Source organism: Hordeum vulgare, chromosome 5H (genome assembly GCF_904849725.1).
Source record: "Hordeum vulgare subsp. vulgare chromosome 5H, MorexV3_pseudomolecules_assembly, whole genome shotgun sequence".
Lineage (NCBI taxonomy): Eukaryota > Viridiplantae > Streptophyta > Magnoliopsida > Poales > Poaceae > Hordeum > Hordeum vulgare.
The window spans coordinates 332,223,397-332,240,002 of NC_058522.1; the positions used below are offsets into that span (position 1 = coordinate 332,223,397).

Genomic DNA, 16,606 nt, shown 5'->3' on the forward strand with positions numbered 1-16,606 from the left:
TGATCAAATGACTTGCCTGGTGATGTTGACGAAGAAGAATTTCTCGAGAAATAACTTGATAGACTACTCGTCACTCTCCGATGAGATCTATATAACAAACATATCATTCACATAAGCACTCATACAAGCAATCATTCTAGCAATCAAAACAAAAGAGAGAGTGAATAAGAATCCGAAGGAAACTTCAAATAAGACTAGGGAGTCTTCTACTACATCAAACACTAAATAGTTTTTGTCCAACGGAAAATAATAACAGGGAACTAAGATATAAATTTAACTAAGATAAAATAAAGTATTTTTCACAAAACTATTTGAAAGTATTTCCAAACGGGATTTGAAACAGTGGAGAAACCAATTAAAAGTTATTAGAGAACTAGAATTGATTTCATGATAACATATAAAAATCAAAATCAAAACTTGTTGCAAACCTACTGTTAACTAACAGAAACAAAAACATAATCTTTCTGAAATATAAAAAAAAAATTATAGAAAAGGAAATAGCCATAATCCTAAAAGAGGTGAAACAGAAATTGTTTCACAAGAAAAAATGAGCTAAAATACTCAAATAATTCTGAAATTTTTACCATGGATAACTAAGATCACTAGTGATCAGTAGCAAAAAGAATCAAATTAAAATCTGTTTTTAAACTCCTGGAATAAGCAAAACAAGGTTTACACTAAATCTGATCTAATTCAAATTTGAAAATTTCAAACATAGACAAATTATATGTTTTTAAAAACTACAGAACAATTGCGATCTACTGGAACACGTTACAACTCCATTGGAATTCGGGGTTAAATGCTATGATCAAAACAATTTTGAAACTTTCTCTGTTTTGGAATTAAACAGAAAAAGAGAAAACAGATTCTAACAGACAGGGGTACACGTGGCACGCCCTGATTGGTTGCGGGGTGTGTTTGCTGCGGGAGTAGTAAGCAAATGGCCGATAACTAAACAAAACTCCGGCTAAAATTAAGTGAGACAGAAAACCGTTCGGTTCTTTAACTAAAACCGAAGGGGTAAGTTGTTTTTAATGTACGCGGTTGGATCTAAATCTAACGGTAGGCTACACAATACAAAAACAAAAACAAAACGAACAAAAGAAAAAAAGAAAAGGAGGAGTTACCTCCCGTGGATGGAGTTGCTGGGCACGACAGAGGTGCTCCGGCGAGGGGGCTACGCCGGCGAGGTGGGGGAGAGTAGCTCCGGCGTGGGGAAAGGGTCGCCGGCGGGGTGTGGTGGCGGAGGAGGGGGCCGGTGGAGGAAGGGGTCGCTGGTTGGGGGGGAGAGGCGCTCCTGGGCGAGGGAGCTCGAGCTCCTAGAGCTCCTGGTGATGGCCGAATTCCGGCGAGGGGTGGTGCGGTGGCGTGGAGCGGCGATGGGTCGGGCTAGGGGGAAAAATTGGACGCGGTGGTTGTGGGGAACTTGCTGGTGGTCTCGGTGGTGCGTGGGGGCGAGGTGGTGACCGGGGCGGAGCGGGGAAAAATTCCTGTGGTGTTGCTCCGACGAGCAACAGAGGCAGGGGCGAGGCGGCGTGACGGCGAGGGGAGGAGGGGTCCGACGGGGTGGTGTGGCGGAGGTTTATATAGGGCAGAGGGGGCCGAAGGAAGGAAGGGGGAGGGGGAATCGGGGGGGATCCCATCGAATCAGGGGTGGCAGGAGGTCACGCCATGGCTGTGCGTTGGAAAGGAAAAGGGTCACGTGGGAAGAAAGAAGGAAGGAAGAAGAAAGAAGGAAGAAAAAAAGAAAGGAAAGAAAAGGAAGTGAAAGAAAAAAATAAAGAAAGGAAGAGGGGTGCGCTGGAGGGTTGGATGCTCATGGGGATGGCCAGGAATCTCTCCCAGCGATGGGGGGATCTGCCCAGGAAAATCTCCAGATTTCTTTTTTTAAACAGCAAGAGAAAAAATAAAAGGAAATAATTTATATGGAGTATTATATACCAAATCGATCAGAAAAATATTTCCTAATTGATTATCATTTTTCCAAAACCAAAATAAAAACTTTTTAAAAAATGTTTTTTCAGAAAAATCCCTAAGGCTTTATTTTCCTTTTGGCAATTAATTTCTCCATAAAACTTGGGTCTTCTTGGCTCAAAATATTTCAGAAATGCCTCACATTTTGGAGGGTCATTTTCCTCCGCTCTTTCTTGCGTGCAAGAATTTTGTCGGGGCATTTTCTCGGGGAAGAAAAATATAGAAGAGCAAAAGGATTTTTTTTAAAGAATTCAAATGCAAACTCCATTCAAATTCTTTATAGTTGAAGAAGTCATGTCATCTTCTCTCATTGCTTTCGAATTTAAATTTACCGGAAAAGGGGAAAGTCATTTTATTCCCTCTCATTCAAAAAATTTGAAAAGTTTCAAATTTCACTCAAGTTTCAATCACTCAAGCAAACAAACAAACAATATAATAATTATATTAACATTCCAATTTGGGATGTTACATCTTGGTGGGTCGTTGTGAAAAGTTCACCACATAGAGACCGTTTTTGACATATCCAACATAGGCTACTTTAAGAGTCTTGCTCCACAAAGGGGCCATGATATAAAGATTAAAAAAATGTGGCAAAGCCCATAATAGCAAGTTGACGAACACAAAGTAAATTGTATACAAGGGACTCGACAAGCATGACCTTCTCTATAGATAAATCTTCACAGATGACCACGTTACCAAATCCCAATACCTTAGACGTTGACGCATCAGCATGTTGGACATGTGTGGGCATAGAAGGAGTAGGATGCACATCCACCACCAAATCATTGCTCCTGATCATATGCTTTGTTGCTCCACTGTCGAGCAACAATGACACCCCACCGGAAGCAAACTCCTACAATAGATCAAGGTTTGGATTTAGGTACCCTTTCTTGAATGGTCCTTTGATGTGAGAAACAAGGGTCTTAGGAACCCAAATAGCCCATTCAATGCACTCATAATAGGAACCAACAAACTTGGTATAAACATGCCCATCACTAGCATGACATAAAACATAGGAAGGATTAAAATCGTCGGCTGTGTTGGTAGGGACAGTTTTGCCCTTCTTGGCATTACCGCCCCCTTCCTTGTCCATTTTCTCCTTGTGAGTACTCTCCCCCTCCTTGACAAAGATGTCCTTGAGAGTTAGAGGTTTCTTGTTCCTGTTCTTCCTTTTCCTCTTAGACTTGGGTGGAAACCCAAGTCCCTCCTTTCCTACAACTTCCTTTTGATTACTCAAAAGGCCATTTAGGTTCTTCTCGCCTTGGATGCATGACACAGGGCCCTTCTCAAGTTGATCTTTTAACTTAGCATTTTCCTCCACAAGATGCAAATGCTCACAACAAGGGTTCATAGCACAAGAATTATCAATTAGAACAAAAGGAGGACATGTAGAGATCTCCTTAGATAGTTTTACTTACATTTGATCATGAGACTCCTTAAGACAATAATGAACACCTTTCAAGACCTTGTGGGACTTGTCGAGTGTGTCAAACTCTTCCTTGAGTCTATCATGTCCAACCCCAAGTGCAACTTTTACAGACTTAAGCACACGGGCAAGGACAGTAGCATGATCAAGCTCTTTTTGTAATTTAGCACAGTCAACATTGTGTGACTCCTCAAGAGCCAAACGAAGATTGCACTCCTTCTCTAGAGCAATAGATAGTTCGACAATCTCATCGACATAGTCACGACTATGTCCTTGCATCTCGGAGATAGTCTCCTCATGAGTCTCAATGAGATCATTTGCCTCACCAAGTTGTTCCAACAGAGCAACAAAGTGCTTCTTGGATTCACCCTTGATTTTGCACAGTAATTTGTCAAAATCACGCTCATTCAACTCCACAACATCACCATCATAAACACAATTTAACAATGAGGGAGCAGTAGTGATGGTGGGCATAATGTTGGCTGTTACCTGATTGATACCTTTGGCCATAAGGCACTTGGTGATGCGGTTATCATTGGAAGTGCCGAAGAGAGACACCTTGGGAGAGGAGGTAGCAATGGCCACAGTAGTCGTTGCCATCCCTTCACAGCTTGTGTCATCCTCGTCATCATCGGAGCGGTACTCTTCAAGTGCCACCATACCCTTTGGATGAGGTTTCTTGGTGAAGTTGTTCTTGCTTGGGAAGAACTTGGCTTTGTCTTTTCGAATGAGTTTGCCACCATTGTCTTCCCTCTTCTCATAAGGACAATCAACCACGAAGTGACTCACATTGATGCAGTTGTAGCATCTCCTCGCACGCTGCTTGCTCTTGGACCCACTCGAGTTGTTCTTGGAGAAGTTTGGCCTTGAGTTTCTCTTGTTGCCCTAGAATTGCCTTGATGCAAGCGCCATGTGCTCGTGATAAGCATACTTAGTATCTTCCGGGCAACCATCCTCTTCTTCTTCCTCTTCGTCATCCGAGACAGCCTTAGCTTTCAAGGCAAGGTTGGGTGAGCCTTTCTTTGACCGAACACGAGCAAGAGCATTGTCGGCGGTCTTGTTCATGATATTCATGGCAATGAACTCATCGAACACTTCGCCTGAGGACAAGAAATGAAAATCTGGCCTTTGCCGAATGACCAAAGACATGGCTTTGTTGAAAGACATGATGGCCTTGAGAAACTTGCGTTTGATCCACATGTCATCCACATCCTTGCTCCCGTGATCTTGGAGAACAACGTCAGGAGTAGTCACCCTTCGATAGAGATCTTGTGGGTCCTCATCTTCCAGCAGTACAAACTCATCGGCCTCATCAAGAACCACTTCATAGTTGGATCGTTGGATGCTTGAGCTTCCCTTGTACAACAACATCATGTTCTCCCAACACTCCTTTGCACGGGTGAAGGGGCGCAGATGAGGTAGATCTTCGGGAGGAAATGTGGACTGTAGGATGAACAACACAGAGTGGTTTTATTGATTGTCCACTTCTTCTCTTGGGGTGAAGTTGTTTGGATCATGTGGGCAAAATCCTTGCTTGATGATTCTCCAAAGATTTGTTGAGCTCTGACTGACATGAGACTTGATACAAAAGACCCAGTTAGCAAATTCACCTTTAACAAGCTTGGGAGGAGGATCAGTATTATTGATATGCGGTGTAGGGACCGGTCCTCCATAGACCGGGGAAGGAGGAATTGAGACAAAACTTCCTATCCCATTCTTGTTACTGGGGGAAGAAGTTTGAGTACCTTTAGTCGCTTCCTTATCGGAATTGGCCTCCGACTCCGTCATGGTGGGTTTAACCACCAACACTGGATCAGGAGAATTCTTCATCCCCTCAAACAACTCTTTAATCATGGCCTTGACTTCAATCGTCATTGGAGTCTTGAGTGAAGCCATATGCTCATTCAAGTCGTCCCGTCTGACCGAACTCATCGCCACGGCCTCGGGTTGTCCACTCGTACCACCTCCGTCGTCAACCATACTCTTTAGGTGATTAAACCCTTAATAAAGAAACCTGGCACCGATACCAATTGAAAGGATCGACATGGTTGACTAGAGGGGGGTGAATAGGCAACTACCAATTTTTAGCTTTTCTTAACAAATTAGGGTTAGCAACAAAAGGTTCTCTATATGAACAACTAGGTGAGCAACCTATATGATGCTAACAACCACGAAAACAAGTGCAATCAAGGAATACAACACAACAATAATAAACACAATCTAAAGGTAAGAGATAACCGCAAGTGGAACCGGTGGAGACGAGGATGTGTTACTGAAGTTCCTTCCCTTTGACAGGAAGTACGTCTCCATTGGAGCGGTGTGGAGGCCCAATGCTCCCCAAGATTCCACTATTGGTGCCCTTGAAGGCGGCACCCGGACCTTTACAAACAAGGTTGGGGCAATCTCCACACAATGCTCGCAGGCTCCCAATAAGACCACCATAATAGATACAGCTTTGAGGTGACCTCAACCGTCTAGGGTGCTCAAACACCCAAGAGTAACAAGATCCGCAAGGGATTAGTGGGGGGAATCAAATATCTCTTGGTGGAATTGTAGATCAGGGCCTTCTCATCCAATCCCTAGAAAATTAACAAGTTTGATTGGCTAGGGAGAGAGATCGGGCAAGAATGAGTTTTAGAGAAACAATGGAGATTATGGAGGTAAGAGATGCCTGTTCTGAGGAAAAAAACACCCTTATATAGTGGGGGGGGGACAAATCCAACCGTTACCCCCCACTCACAGCCTTTGGCAGAGCGGTACTACCGCTACTAGGAGCCGTACTGCCACTTCTACGAGCGGTACTATTGCTACTAGGAGCGGTACTACCGCTTGGTAGTCTCACCTACCACTGTAGTTAAAAATTACTACCGTGCCTACCACGGCTGGGGGGAAAATATGCGCAAAATAATCCGACGGAGCGGTGGTAAAAAATTACTAACGCACCTGGAGCGGTAGTAAAAAATTGCTACCGCTCCTGGAGCGGTACTACCGCTGGACCTTTTTCTACAGACTTGAAATGGTAAGGTTGGAGATCCATTGGCAAGGAAAAGGTGGTCCAAAGGAATGTGGATGTGTTGATTCCACCCAAACCTTTCCGATGTGGACCCCCTCTTAATAGTACGACTTTCCTACGACACACATCCACCACAGAGAATCGTAGAAGACCACCGCTCTTGAAATATACCGAGGGGCACCGAATCGTCTTGTGCCTAATCATATAATATCTAAAATTCTCAATGCACACAATTAGTCCGCAGAGATACCGTCATCAATCACCAAAACCACTTAGGGAGAAATATGCCCTAACAGGTATGTATGGATGTAAGACTCTTGTTATTCAGTTTCTGTGTGTTCAGTGTGCATTGATCTCTGGGATCACTGAGCACGTACAATCGGCGATCTCGAGCTACAAGTCGGGCTCCCCACAGAGCTCGTATCAGAGCCATCCTGACTGTAGGAAGCCCTTAGTTAGCACAGACGTTAGTTATGACAAATAGTTTCCCAGACCCTTCAAAAGCACTTACAAAACTTCTATATTTCTCACCTCTCCTAAATCTTCAAAGGAAGCGAAGGTTTTACCTTAGCACTCCGACCCTTGTTCCTTTAACTCTCCTCTTCTGCCTCTCAAAACTTGCAAACGGTCACTAGCACCCTTATGCAGTGATCACTGGATTACTTAGAATCTTCGTGGGTAACTTGGAATGAAGCAAACTTTTCAAGCAATCAGCCATGTACTTGGAAGACAAGGTTGGCAATGCTGCGATAAGACGACACCAATAGAAGCTACCTTCTTGAGGAATGAGGACGTCAAGATGGTGACACCCTCGACCCTATTCCAGAGTGATTCGACCTTGGCCTGCAATGACCAGGACATAAGATATGCAAGATCATGATATGCATTGCTAATAGAACGACCATGTCATTATCATTGTAGTGTCGACCACCACCGGTAGATGAGAACCTCGCCATTTGGTCCGCCTCACATTAGTGAGCAAGAAAATGGTTCTCTTCACCCCCGCCCTTGGAGTCAATGTTGTCATCAACGTAACTGATAGTTCGGAACTCTATCAAGCCTTGTTAGTGTCATTGCATGATGGTTGTCAACTTGGAACCCTCAACGCCTTGGATGGCAAGAAGACATTGGCAGGATTATGAGACCTACAGAGGACCTTGTCAACGAGATCCGAGAGGAATCACCTTCGCCTATAGCTCACCAGATAAGAAGTCGCCAGGGACTCATTCCAGCTCAACCCGATTCGTTTCGGCAAATAACAACAAAGGGCATTGCGAAACTGTGAGAAGACCTAGAAGACGGAACAGACTCCTCTCCAAGGCACGAAGCAAACACGACTATTGAGTCCAAGTACCCCTAGGGTAGGATGAGTCGTGAAGCCCCTATGCGAAGCCGAGTCCGCGAAATGGTTTGAATGGGACCATATTGTGTGCTGCTTGTTTTACTTGTTTATGCATTGATATATGTCGCACTTTTTCCCTAGGCAATGAGTACGTGATTATATCTTGAAGTTTGTGTTGGCCTTTCGGCACTTCTTTGATTGCACTTGCACTATACCACCCCTTAGGAACTCCCGTGTGTGCTACTATTCTCTCTCTCTCACCCTTCTCGACAACTGAAGACCAGCAATACAAGATGCACCAAGGATCCACCCGACACGCGACTGGCATTGAAGACTCCGACTTCAACATACTCAACCATACGCAACCCCATAGCGTTATACTTCTCCCTCAAGATTTGAAACCCCTCCCTAGACCAACCTAGACCTCACAAGATTCTCCAGCTCAAACTTCTGGTCACGCGTCTAACACATGGATTTGCCAGAGCACGTGTTGAGCTCTAATAACCCCTGCTTAGCACTAGGTCCACTACGGAACAAGTGATCACAGTGACCAAGTATCCTTCATTCTTAAGCTAGCATGGAACCGTGATGCCACGGGAATGATCGTTCTAGAATATATGATTTGTGGGCAATGGGTAGTTGTGATGATAATAAGTGTCTTGAGGGTATAGCTAGACTATATTGGTGGATCGTGAGACCCATATGATGGTCGGTAAACTTGGTGGAACAAGTTGATAAAGTAGCATAACCTACATATTCATGGATTAAGTTCGGATTCAGTAGGAAAATTATGATCACGAGATAAAATTCTTGGTGGTACAATAAAATAAGTTTGTCAAGTAGTAGTCATGGTATGATGATGGTGCCATAATGACTTGGAATGACAAGTCGGAATTTTGAATCGGATTTAAATAGGTAATCCTACTAGAGTATTGGCGTTGAATGAAGCCACATGGTTCAAAGTAAATTGGATTTAGTCCGATGATCTCGATCATGATATCATGCTTCTACACGGGTAACAAGTAGGAGTAATCGGAGATGTCGACTTGATTTTTGAATCTATACAAGCCTGGCCTTGGAGATTAGTTGGCCATGATATTGGAAGATGGTGGGTATTGTATGGCATAGTCCGGGCAATGATATGAGGATGATGAGGACTCTAGGTGATCATGTAAAACCCATTTGATATTGGATTTGTAGGAGTGATGGTTCTAGTGATGGTTGATGGGATTGATGAACCACTTGATTGGATTCGTAGGAAGGAAACAAAACCTTGCATTGGTACACTACGTGTTTCCTTAAACATAGGAATGTGGTACCCTGTCCATTGGATGATCTAGCGGAACACTTGGATTTGTAGTGTCTTAATTTAAGCTTAGCAGCTTGCATGCTTTCCCGTACATAGGAATACATGTGCAACTTAGCTATAACATACTTATGATGTTTGGTTTAGTCCTTCTCTCAACCTTGGAGTTGAATAGCATGAGTGGTGTCGAGTTGACTTAAGTGAGATAGTACCTTCGATGATATAGGGTGTTTTTTTGTCCATAGATAGAGGATAGGTTGTTGGCACCCAAGGATGTGCTTAAGGATAAGATGATAGACGTTCGCTCACATCCTAAGTTCATTGGAACCCTAAATGTTCACCGAGCCCTAAAGTGATCGTACTAAGACCATAAGTAATGGCTCTAAGTCATTAAACTATGGCCAATTCTCTACCCCGACCATCACCAATCATGTCTATGAGGAACATGGGCATGAAGGACTAGATTATGTTGGACCACAAACCCCTCGGCAAGTGACTGCCCATAACAAACCCCCGCTCCTCTCACATGTGTCTCATGAGCAGTGTGCTTATGTGATTCTTGGGGAAGTATGTTATTATCCTCATGGATGGCATACTTCTTCACCCAACAAGAGGAGGAACACCTTGGTCCTGTTTGTACAAGCCCCAGGAACACAGATAGCCATGCCTCTCAAGAGTAAGGTATTTCCTTGAGAAAATTGATTACTCAAAGCAAACTCCAAACAGCAGAAGTCAATCCTACCCAAGACGACACTAAGAACCGGCATGGTTGGGAAGCCACAACGAAGGAGAAGAACCAGTAGAAGTCAACCGCCGCTCCTGTGCCGGCTACATCAACTATGTCAAGAAGCATAAACGTTCAAGAAGATGAAGCCTTTGGACATCAAGGGAAACTAAATAGACCTTCTTGGTCCAAATCAGGGACATGAGTCCTAAATCGACCATGGTGAATCCCCTCTCGAGAAGAAGTTCACCCCGCTTGCCAAGCCGCAGACCGTAGGGATTGGATGACTGGTCTATACTTCCGGGTATCCAGCTCATCTAGGACCCCTCAAGAACTTCCCTAGGTAATAGGAGCCATTCTAACACCGTGTCCTTAAGCTTAGTCTCATGGACGAGACCCAACCCAAACCTTTTCACGAGAAGCTACGAAGAGGCTAGAAGACCAAGCATGTGAAGACACACCAGAAGCATGCGTCCATGATGACAATGACAAATGGTCGGAGAATAATGAAGCACATACATGGGCAACTTACTCAAGCAGAAGATCTCGACGAAAATCCTACGACGAACCCTTCTATTCTAACCCAAGACATCTAGGTGTCACTAACCAACATGCGCAACCCCAGGACCAGCACCCACACACGCAACGTTGCCACGTATTTCGACTATGGAGTACACATGCAAGTTAGACCATTGCGAGGACTTCGTCCACCAAGCCCTTGACCCTTAGTCAAGCCTAGCTTATTTCCAGAACCCCGTTCACGGTCAGGCGAAGACGAGCGGAGCATTCGAAGTTGTATCATCAAGCACTTCAAGACCCATAGGAGCAACATGGGAATGTGAAGACTGCCTCTGACCCAAAGTTCTGTATCTCTCCAACACCTAGCCTAGAAATATCGAGGACGAGATTTTTCTTAAGGGGGTAAGGTCAGTCACCCCCTGTGTTTTGAGTCTCCTAGCTAAACAAACATAGCCCAAAAATTAGGACCAATTAAAAATTTTGTGAATGCTTGTGATGGTTGATGTGATTGTTGCTTGTTGCATGTTTGCTTGTGTTTTAGATCACAAGGTTCCTACTACCCTCTAGACTCACCTTCTCGTCCCATACCTTTGTCCAATGACCATAACATGTTTATAGGACCAAAAACTATTTTTTACCAAATATTATTTTGACCAAAAAGCATTTATTTAATTTAAACTTTCAAAAACACCTAAGTTGGGATTTGAACTACAAGTCCTCAAATTAGGGGAGTTGTTCGGCCGAAACTATTTTATTCGAATCCCATTGTGAAAAGGACTTACCAAAAAAATTAATGTTATTTTCCTATTTTATTTTAAAACATTTTTCTAAGGCCAGAAATGGACTTTTACAAAGGAAGATTATTTTTCTTGCTTACAAAATATTTGGGAAAATTTAGGGAAACTCACTGGATATATATATTCTATATGTAATAGTTTCAATGCGTGGTCATGTTAAAAATATTGGACAAAACCCTTTCTGTCTATTTCAAGATTTTGGTAGGAAATATTCACAATAAATTCCAGTAAAATTCTATAAATTAACACATGATATATGTGATGATCTTGCCAAGTTTCATCTCAACCCAAGTTGATTTGACTCAGCTAAATATTCCAAAACTCTATCTTTCCAGATCCAAATTTGAGAAACTCTACATTGCCAAATGTCTCCAATTGTGCTCAAATATTGTGGATATGTTTTTATGCTCCAATAATGCATCCAGACCAAGTAGTGCATCAAGGAGAATAGATTAACTTGTCAAGAAAAAACCTCAAAACCATCTCTGTTGATTTCTAGAATTGGGAAACTTTACATTGTGAAGTTTCTCCAATTAATCCCAAACTTTTTGGACATGCTCCGATACTCAAATATTGTCACCACACCAAGTGGTGCATTTGTGGGAATTAAATTTGCATGGGTTTTACTTCCGGAAGTCATTTTTGCCTATTTATTGAGTTTTTCAAGTCTACATTGGGAACTTTCTCCAAAAAATCCCAAATTTGGTGTCCAATCTTATTTTAACCTATCGTGTGATCGTGTTAAGCTTCATACCAATTGGAATCCATTTGCTAGCCCTAACACCCATCAAACACCTTCTGCTCATTTATCAAACTTGCTTCTTTGACCCCTTCTACTAATCTCCTTGAGTTCATTTTTTTTCCACACTATTCCCTCACCATATTTTACCTCCAGTAACCTTGCCATGGCCTCTGGTCAATTATTGTAAGGCGACTCCATCTCTCTACCTCTCCTTTTTACCATGGCAACAGCTATTTTACCCCTCTCTCAATAATTCAATTCAAGCCAATGCACCAACGTCCTTCCAGAGAATCTCTAGTAGGACAATGCACTATTTCAAGCAAAGATATGGCATGCTCATGTGGGAAAAATGAGCAGCCCTTCTGAAACTTGATTCTGGCAAAAATGGGGGGCCGAGGTGGACGCAGCTCATCGTCCCGACCGCGCAGGTGGCCGGACCGCCGCGGGAGATGGCCCGAGCCGTCGAATCGGTGGCGGTGGTTCGCGTGCCATCGCCTCCCCTACTCTCTCTGTTCAGGCGGGAGGTAGGGGACGAGCCTAACAAGCAGGGCCCGCATGCCACCGACCCAGCGGTCGAGCCCGCCCCGGATAAGTGGTCTTGCCCCATGGCCTTTTGCGTTTTCCCGCGTGGAGGTGTACTATAGGCAGTATGCCTCCTGCATGGCCACTTCTGTTCGCTTGGCCGACCGACTGGGCCGGCCCAGTACGTTGCAGCACTAAGCTGCGCCCACTGCACAGCTTAGGCCCACCTAGGTATTTCCCCTTTTTCCTTTCTCTTATTTTTGTTCACAGAGAGTATTTAAATCATAACTAATTCATATGGACTCCAAAAATGTTCATTCAAGTTCCTACTGACTCCTAAAATCATACTATATCAAAATATGTGCACTTCACATTTTTCTAAAAAGTTTTTCTTCACTGCCCTAATTAAAACTTCAATATTTCAAACCCACCTTGCAAAATTCCTATAGAGCTCAAATCAACTCCAAATGGAGTGATTCCAATTTCCAGAGACTTATAAAATCATGCTCTAATTATCTATGCTTAGTCAACATTTTTCTTTGTCATATTTGTGTTGCATCAAATTAATAGCACATGTTTCTATTTATTCCATGTTAGAAAAATTCATAGGAAATTCAGGCAAACTCCAAATCCAATGGAACCACTTCCTAAATATTTCTAAAATCATGCCCTATTAAATGAGTGCCTCCCATCATTTTTTTGCAGAATATTTTTTGTAGGCTTCTTGTGGGGCCACTAATGCCTCCATTTCCACCATTCAAAAATCTCTAGTGATCCAAATCCCATAGAACAACTTTAGGAATTTTTCTTATGACCAGAGATGTCCAAGAGTAATAAAAATCCTATTTATAGAGCACTTTTTGTTCCGCTTGTCGTGTGGCTTATCGTTGTTGTTTCCGATGATAGTTGCCCAAATAAACGGAGCACTCGGAGCTGGACCGGAAGACCTTGAAGACCCTGGAGACCTATTTGAGCTAGGCAAGCAGCCCTTTGACCATGTTTGAGAAAATACTTTGATGCATGCCATGTCAATTATTTCATTTCGATGCACGTGTTCATGATTGAATCGGTAAAACCCCTGGTACGGTGTTTCCGATGATTCCTCGATAAAACTTGCATTTGAGCTTGACCCTACCACCTATGAGGGTGACACAGATAAAAAGTTGATAGTCTCCTAGTAGTGCTACGCATACGATGAGCATATGCATGGTGATGGTAACACGGACGTGATTTCAAAAGCTTTTCAAAAACCCCGTCGGGTGACACTAATGCCCGAGGCTGATGGTGTTGAGATGGTGACCCTTGAGAAAGAAGTGGTGTACACGAAAAATGTTTCATGTGTGTGTGGTTTCGGAAACAAGGAGAGATTTAAGATGTGTCAACCATCCCAACCTTACATGTGCGACCACGATACCCCAATATGGGAACGGGGATTTGTTGATTACCTTGGTCGATGCTAGCAAAGAGCCTGCATTACTAGTGACGGGAGTGATAAGGTCACTCTCGGGACAGGATTGTGTCATGCACGACGACTATGATGTTTTACAGGTTCCGGGCACACCGTTGGTCCCTACATGGATGACACGATCTAGAGTGAGGCTCGTAAGATGTATATCATGTGGGTTGGGCACCAATCGAGTGGACTCTTTGTTTAGTGTCGTCAGGGGAAAGGCATTATTCGGGTGCTTACCTCGGGAATGTTACATATCGCAAGCCGTGGATGACACGGAAGTTCCCCGGGTCTCGTGGGTACAACGTGCAACCTCTGCAGAGTGTAAAACTATTTGAATAGCCGTGTCCACGGTCAAGGACAGTTGGGTAATCCTTCTTAAACTAAGCCTAGTCATTTTCACATAAACCAAGTGTGTGTGTGTGTGAAAAAGATGGTGGGTGAGGAAGATGTTACCCGGGTCAAGTCAGGCGACTTGGCATGGAGGGTGAACATGAGGTGTTCAGCCCTCAGTTGAGATATTGATATATGTAACATGTTCATGTGGTTACTACTTACCTTATGATGCATGTCCATACAAGAATTTGATCATGTTACTGTATTCAGGGAAAAACTTTCTTTCTGCGAAAACTGTATACTAGTGATATATCATGCTTCATTATTGCCTTGTTCCACATCATTGGTTGCTTTCAAGTACATTCAAAGTAATCATTGGCTTGCCACTAGTTATTTCATTAACCAGGTAAGAGAGAACATGAGATGGTGAAGAGTACGTCGGTGACGTTCCTGCGAGCTAGGACGCTTGGTGATACGTCTCCAACGTATCTATAATTTTGATGGTTTCATGCTATTATCTTGTCAAACTATGGATGTTTTGTATGCCTTTTATATCTATTTTGAGACTAACTTATTAACTCAGTGCCAAGTGCCAGTTCCTGTTTTTTTCCATGTTTTTGACCCCTTTCAGAGGAGGATTTTAAACGGGGTCCAAATGGAACGAAACTTCCAAAAAGATTTTTTCCGAAACAGAAAAATCGGGAAGCCTGAGAATCAGGGCAGGGGGCCAGCAGGGACCCCACAAGCCCCCTAGCCGCGGCCAGGGGGCCTGCACCTCCCAGGCTTGTGGGCTCCCTGGGCCACCTCTGCCCTAGGTCTTTCGCCTATAAATTCCCTAAAATCCCAGAAAAATCACGAGATCATCGAAAGTACTTTTCCGCCGCCGCAAGCTTGTGTCTCCGCAAGATCCCATCTGGGGCATGTTCTGGTGCCCTACCAGAGGGGGATTCGGATATGGAGGGCTTCTTCATCAACACCGTGACCTCTCCGATGATGCGTGAGTAGTTCACCATAGACCTACGGGTCCATAGCTAGTAGCTAGATGGCTTCTTCTCTCTCTTGGATGTTCAATACAAAGTTCTCCATGATCTTCACGGAGATCTATCCGATGTAATCTTCTTTTGTGGTGTGTTTGTAGAGATCCGATGAATTGTGGATTTATGATCAGATTATCTATGAATCTTATTTGAGTTTCTTCAGTTCTCTCTTATGCATGATTTCACATCCTTGTAATTCTCTTCGCGTTGTGGGTTTTGTTTGGCCAACTAGATCTATGATTCTTGCAATGGGAGAAGTGTTTGGTTTTGGGTTCATATCGTGCGGTGACCTCACCCAGTGACAGAAGGGGTAGGGAGGCACGCATCGTGTTGTTGCCATCAAGGGTAAAAAGATGGGGTTTTCGTCATTGGTTTGAGATTATCCCTCTACATCATGTCATGTTGCTTAAGGCGTTACTCTGTTTGTCATGAACTCAATACACTAGATGCATGCTCGATAGCGGTCGATGTGTGGAGTAATAGTAGTAGATGCAGAAAGTATGGGTCTACTTTTCTCGGACGTGATGCCTATATGTATGATCATTGCCTTAGATATCGTCATGACTTTGCGCGGTTCTATGAATTGCTCGATAGTAATTTGTTCACCTACCGTAATATTTGCTATTTTGAGAGAAGCCTCTAGTGAACACTATGGCCCCCGGGTCAACTACACACCATATTTTCAGCCTTACTCTTTTTCTTCGTTGCACTTTCCGCCTTCAGATCTCACTTTGCAATCAATCTTGAAGGAATTGACAACCCCTTTATAGCTTTTGGTGCAAGCTCGTTTGTGTTTGGGCAGGTACTCTGGACTTGACGAGATTCTCCTACTAGATTGATACCTTGGTTCTCAAACTGAGGGAAATACTTACTGCTCCTGTGCTGCATCACCCTTTCCTCTTCAAGGGAAAAACCGACGCAAGCAAGTCTCCATCAACGTGTCAATTTTTGGCGCTGTTGTTTGAGAAGTAGCAAGAAGAATTTCTGGCGCCGTTGCCGGGGAGGATCAAGTCAAGAACTCATACAAGTAAGTGTCGCAAACTCATCTCTTGCCTTTACTTTTTTTGCCTCTTGTTTTCCTCTCCCCCACTTCTGAAAAACAAAAAATTACAGAAAAATATTTGCCTTTTTTCGTTTGCCTTTTTCGTTCACCCTTTTCTCTTGCTTGCTTTCTGTTCGCTTGTGTGCCATGTGCCTTCAATATGCTTGCATCTTCGCTTGCTTAAAATCTAGTGATATGGATCCTCATCCACTTGCTAATCTCTTTAAAAGATCCAATTTCTAGTGAGTTGAGTGCACTTGACTATCTTTATGGCGTTTTGCTTGAGATGCGTGAATCTGAAAATTGTGAGGAATAAATTTATGAAGTGATTCACGAGGGCTCCTTGGATGAAAAGCATGATTGCAATGGTTTCACT

The 16,606-nt window shown here is 43.4% G+C and overlaps 1 protein-coding gene across 1 annotated transcript in view; it reads left to right on the forward strand.

Moving 5' to 3' along the window:
* The first annotated feature begins 1,136 nt into the window (after positions 1–1,136).
* The window catches only part of LOC123396676 (protein NRT1/ PTR FAMILY 2.3-like), a 76,874-nt gene continuing 61,404 nt past the window's right edge, over positions 1,137–16,606 (forward strand). Inside the window, exon 1 of the mRNA XM_045091545.1 lies at positions 1,137–1,383. Within this exon, the coding sequence (XP_044947480.1) occupies positions 1,137–1,383 (247 nt within the window). The remainder of the gene's footprint in view (positions 1,384–16,606) is intronic.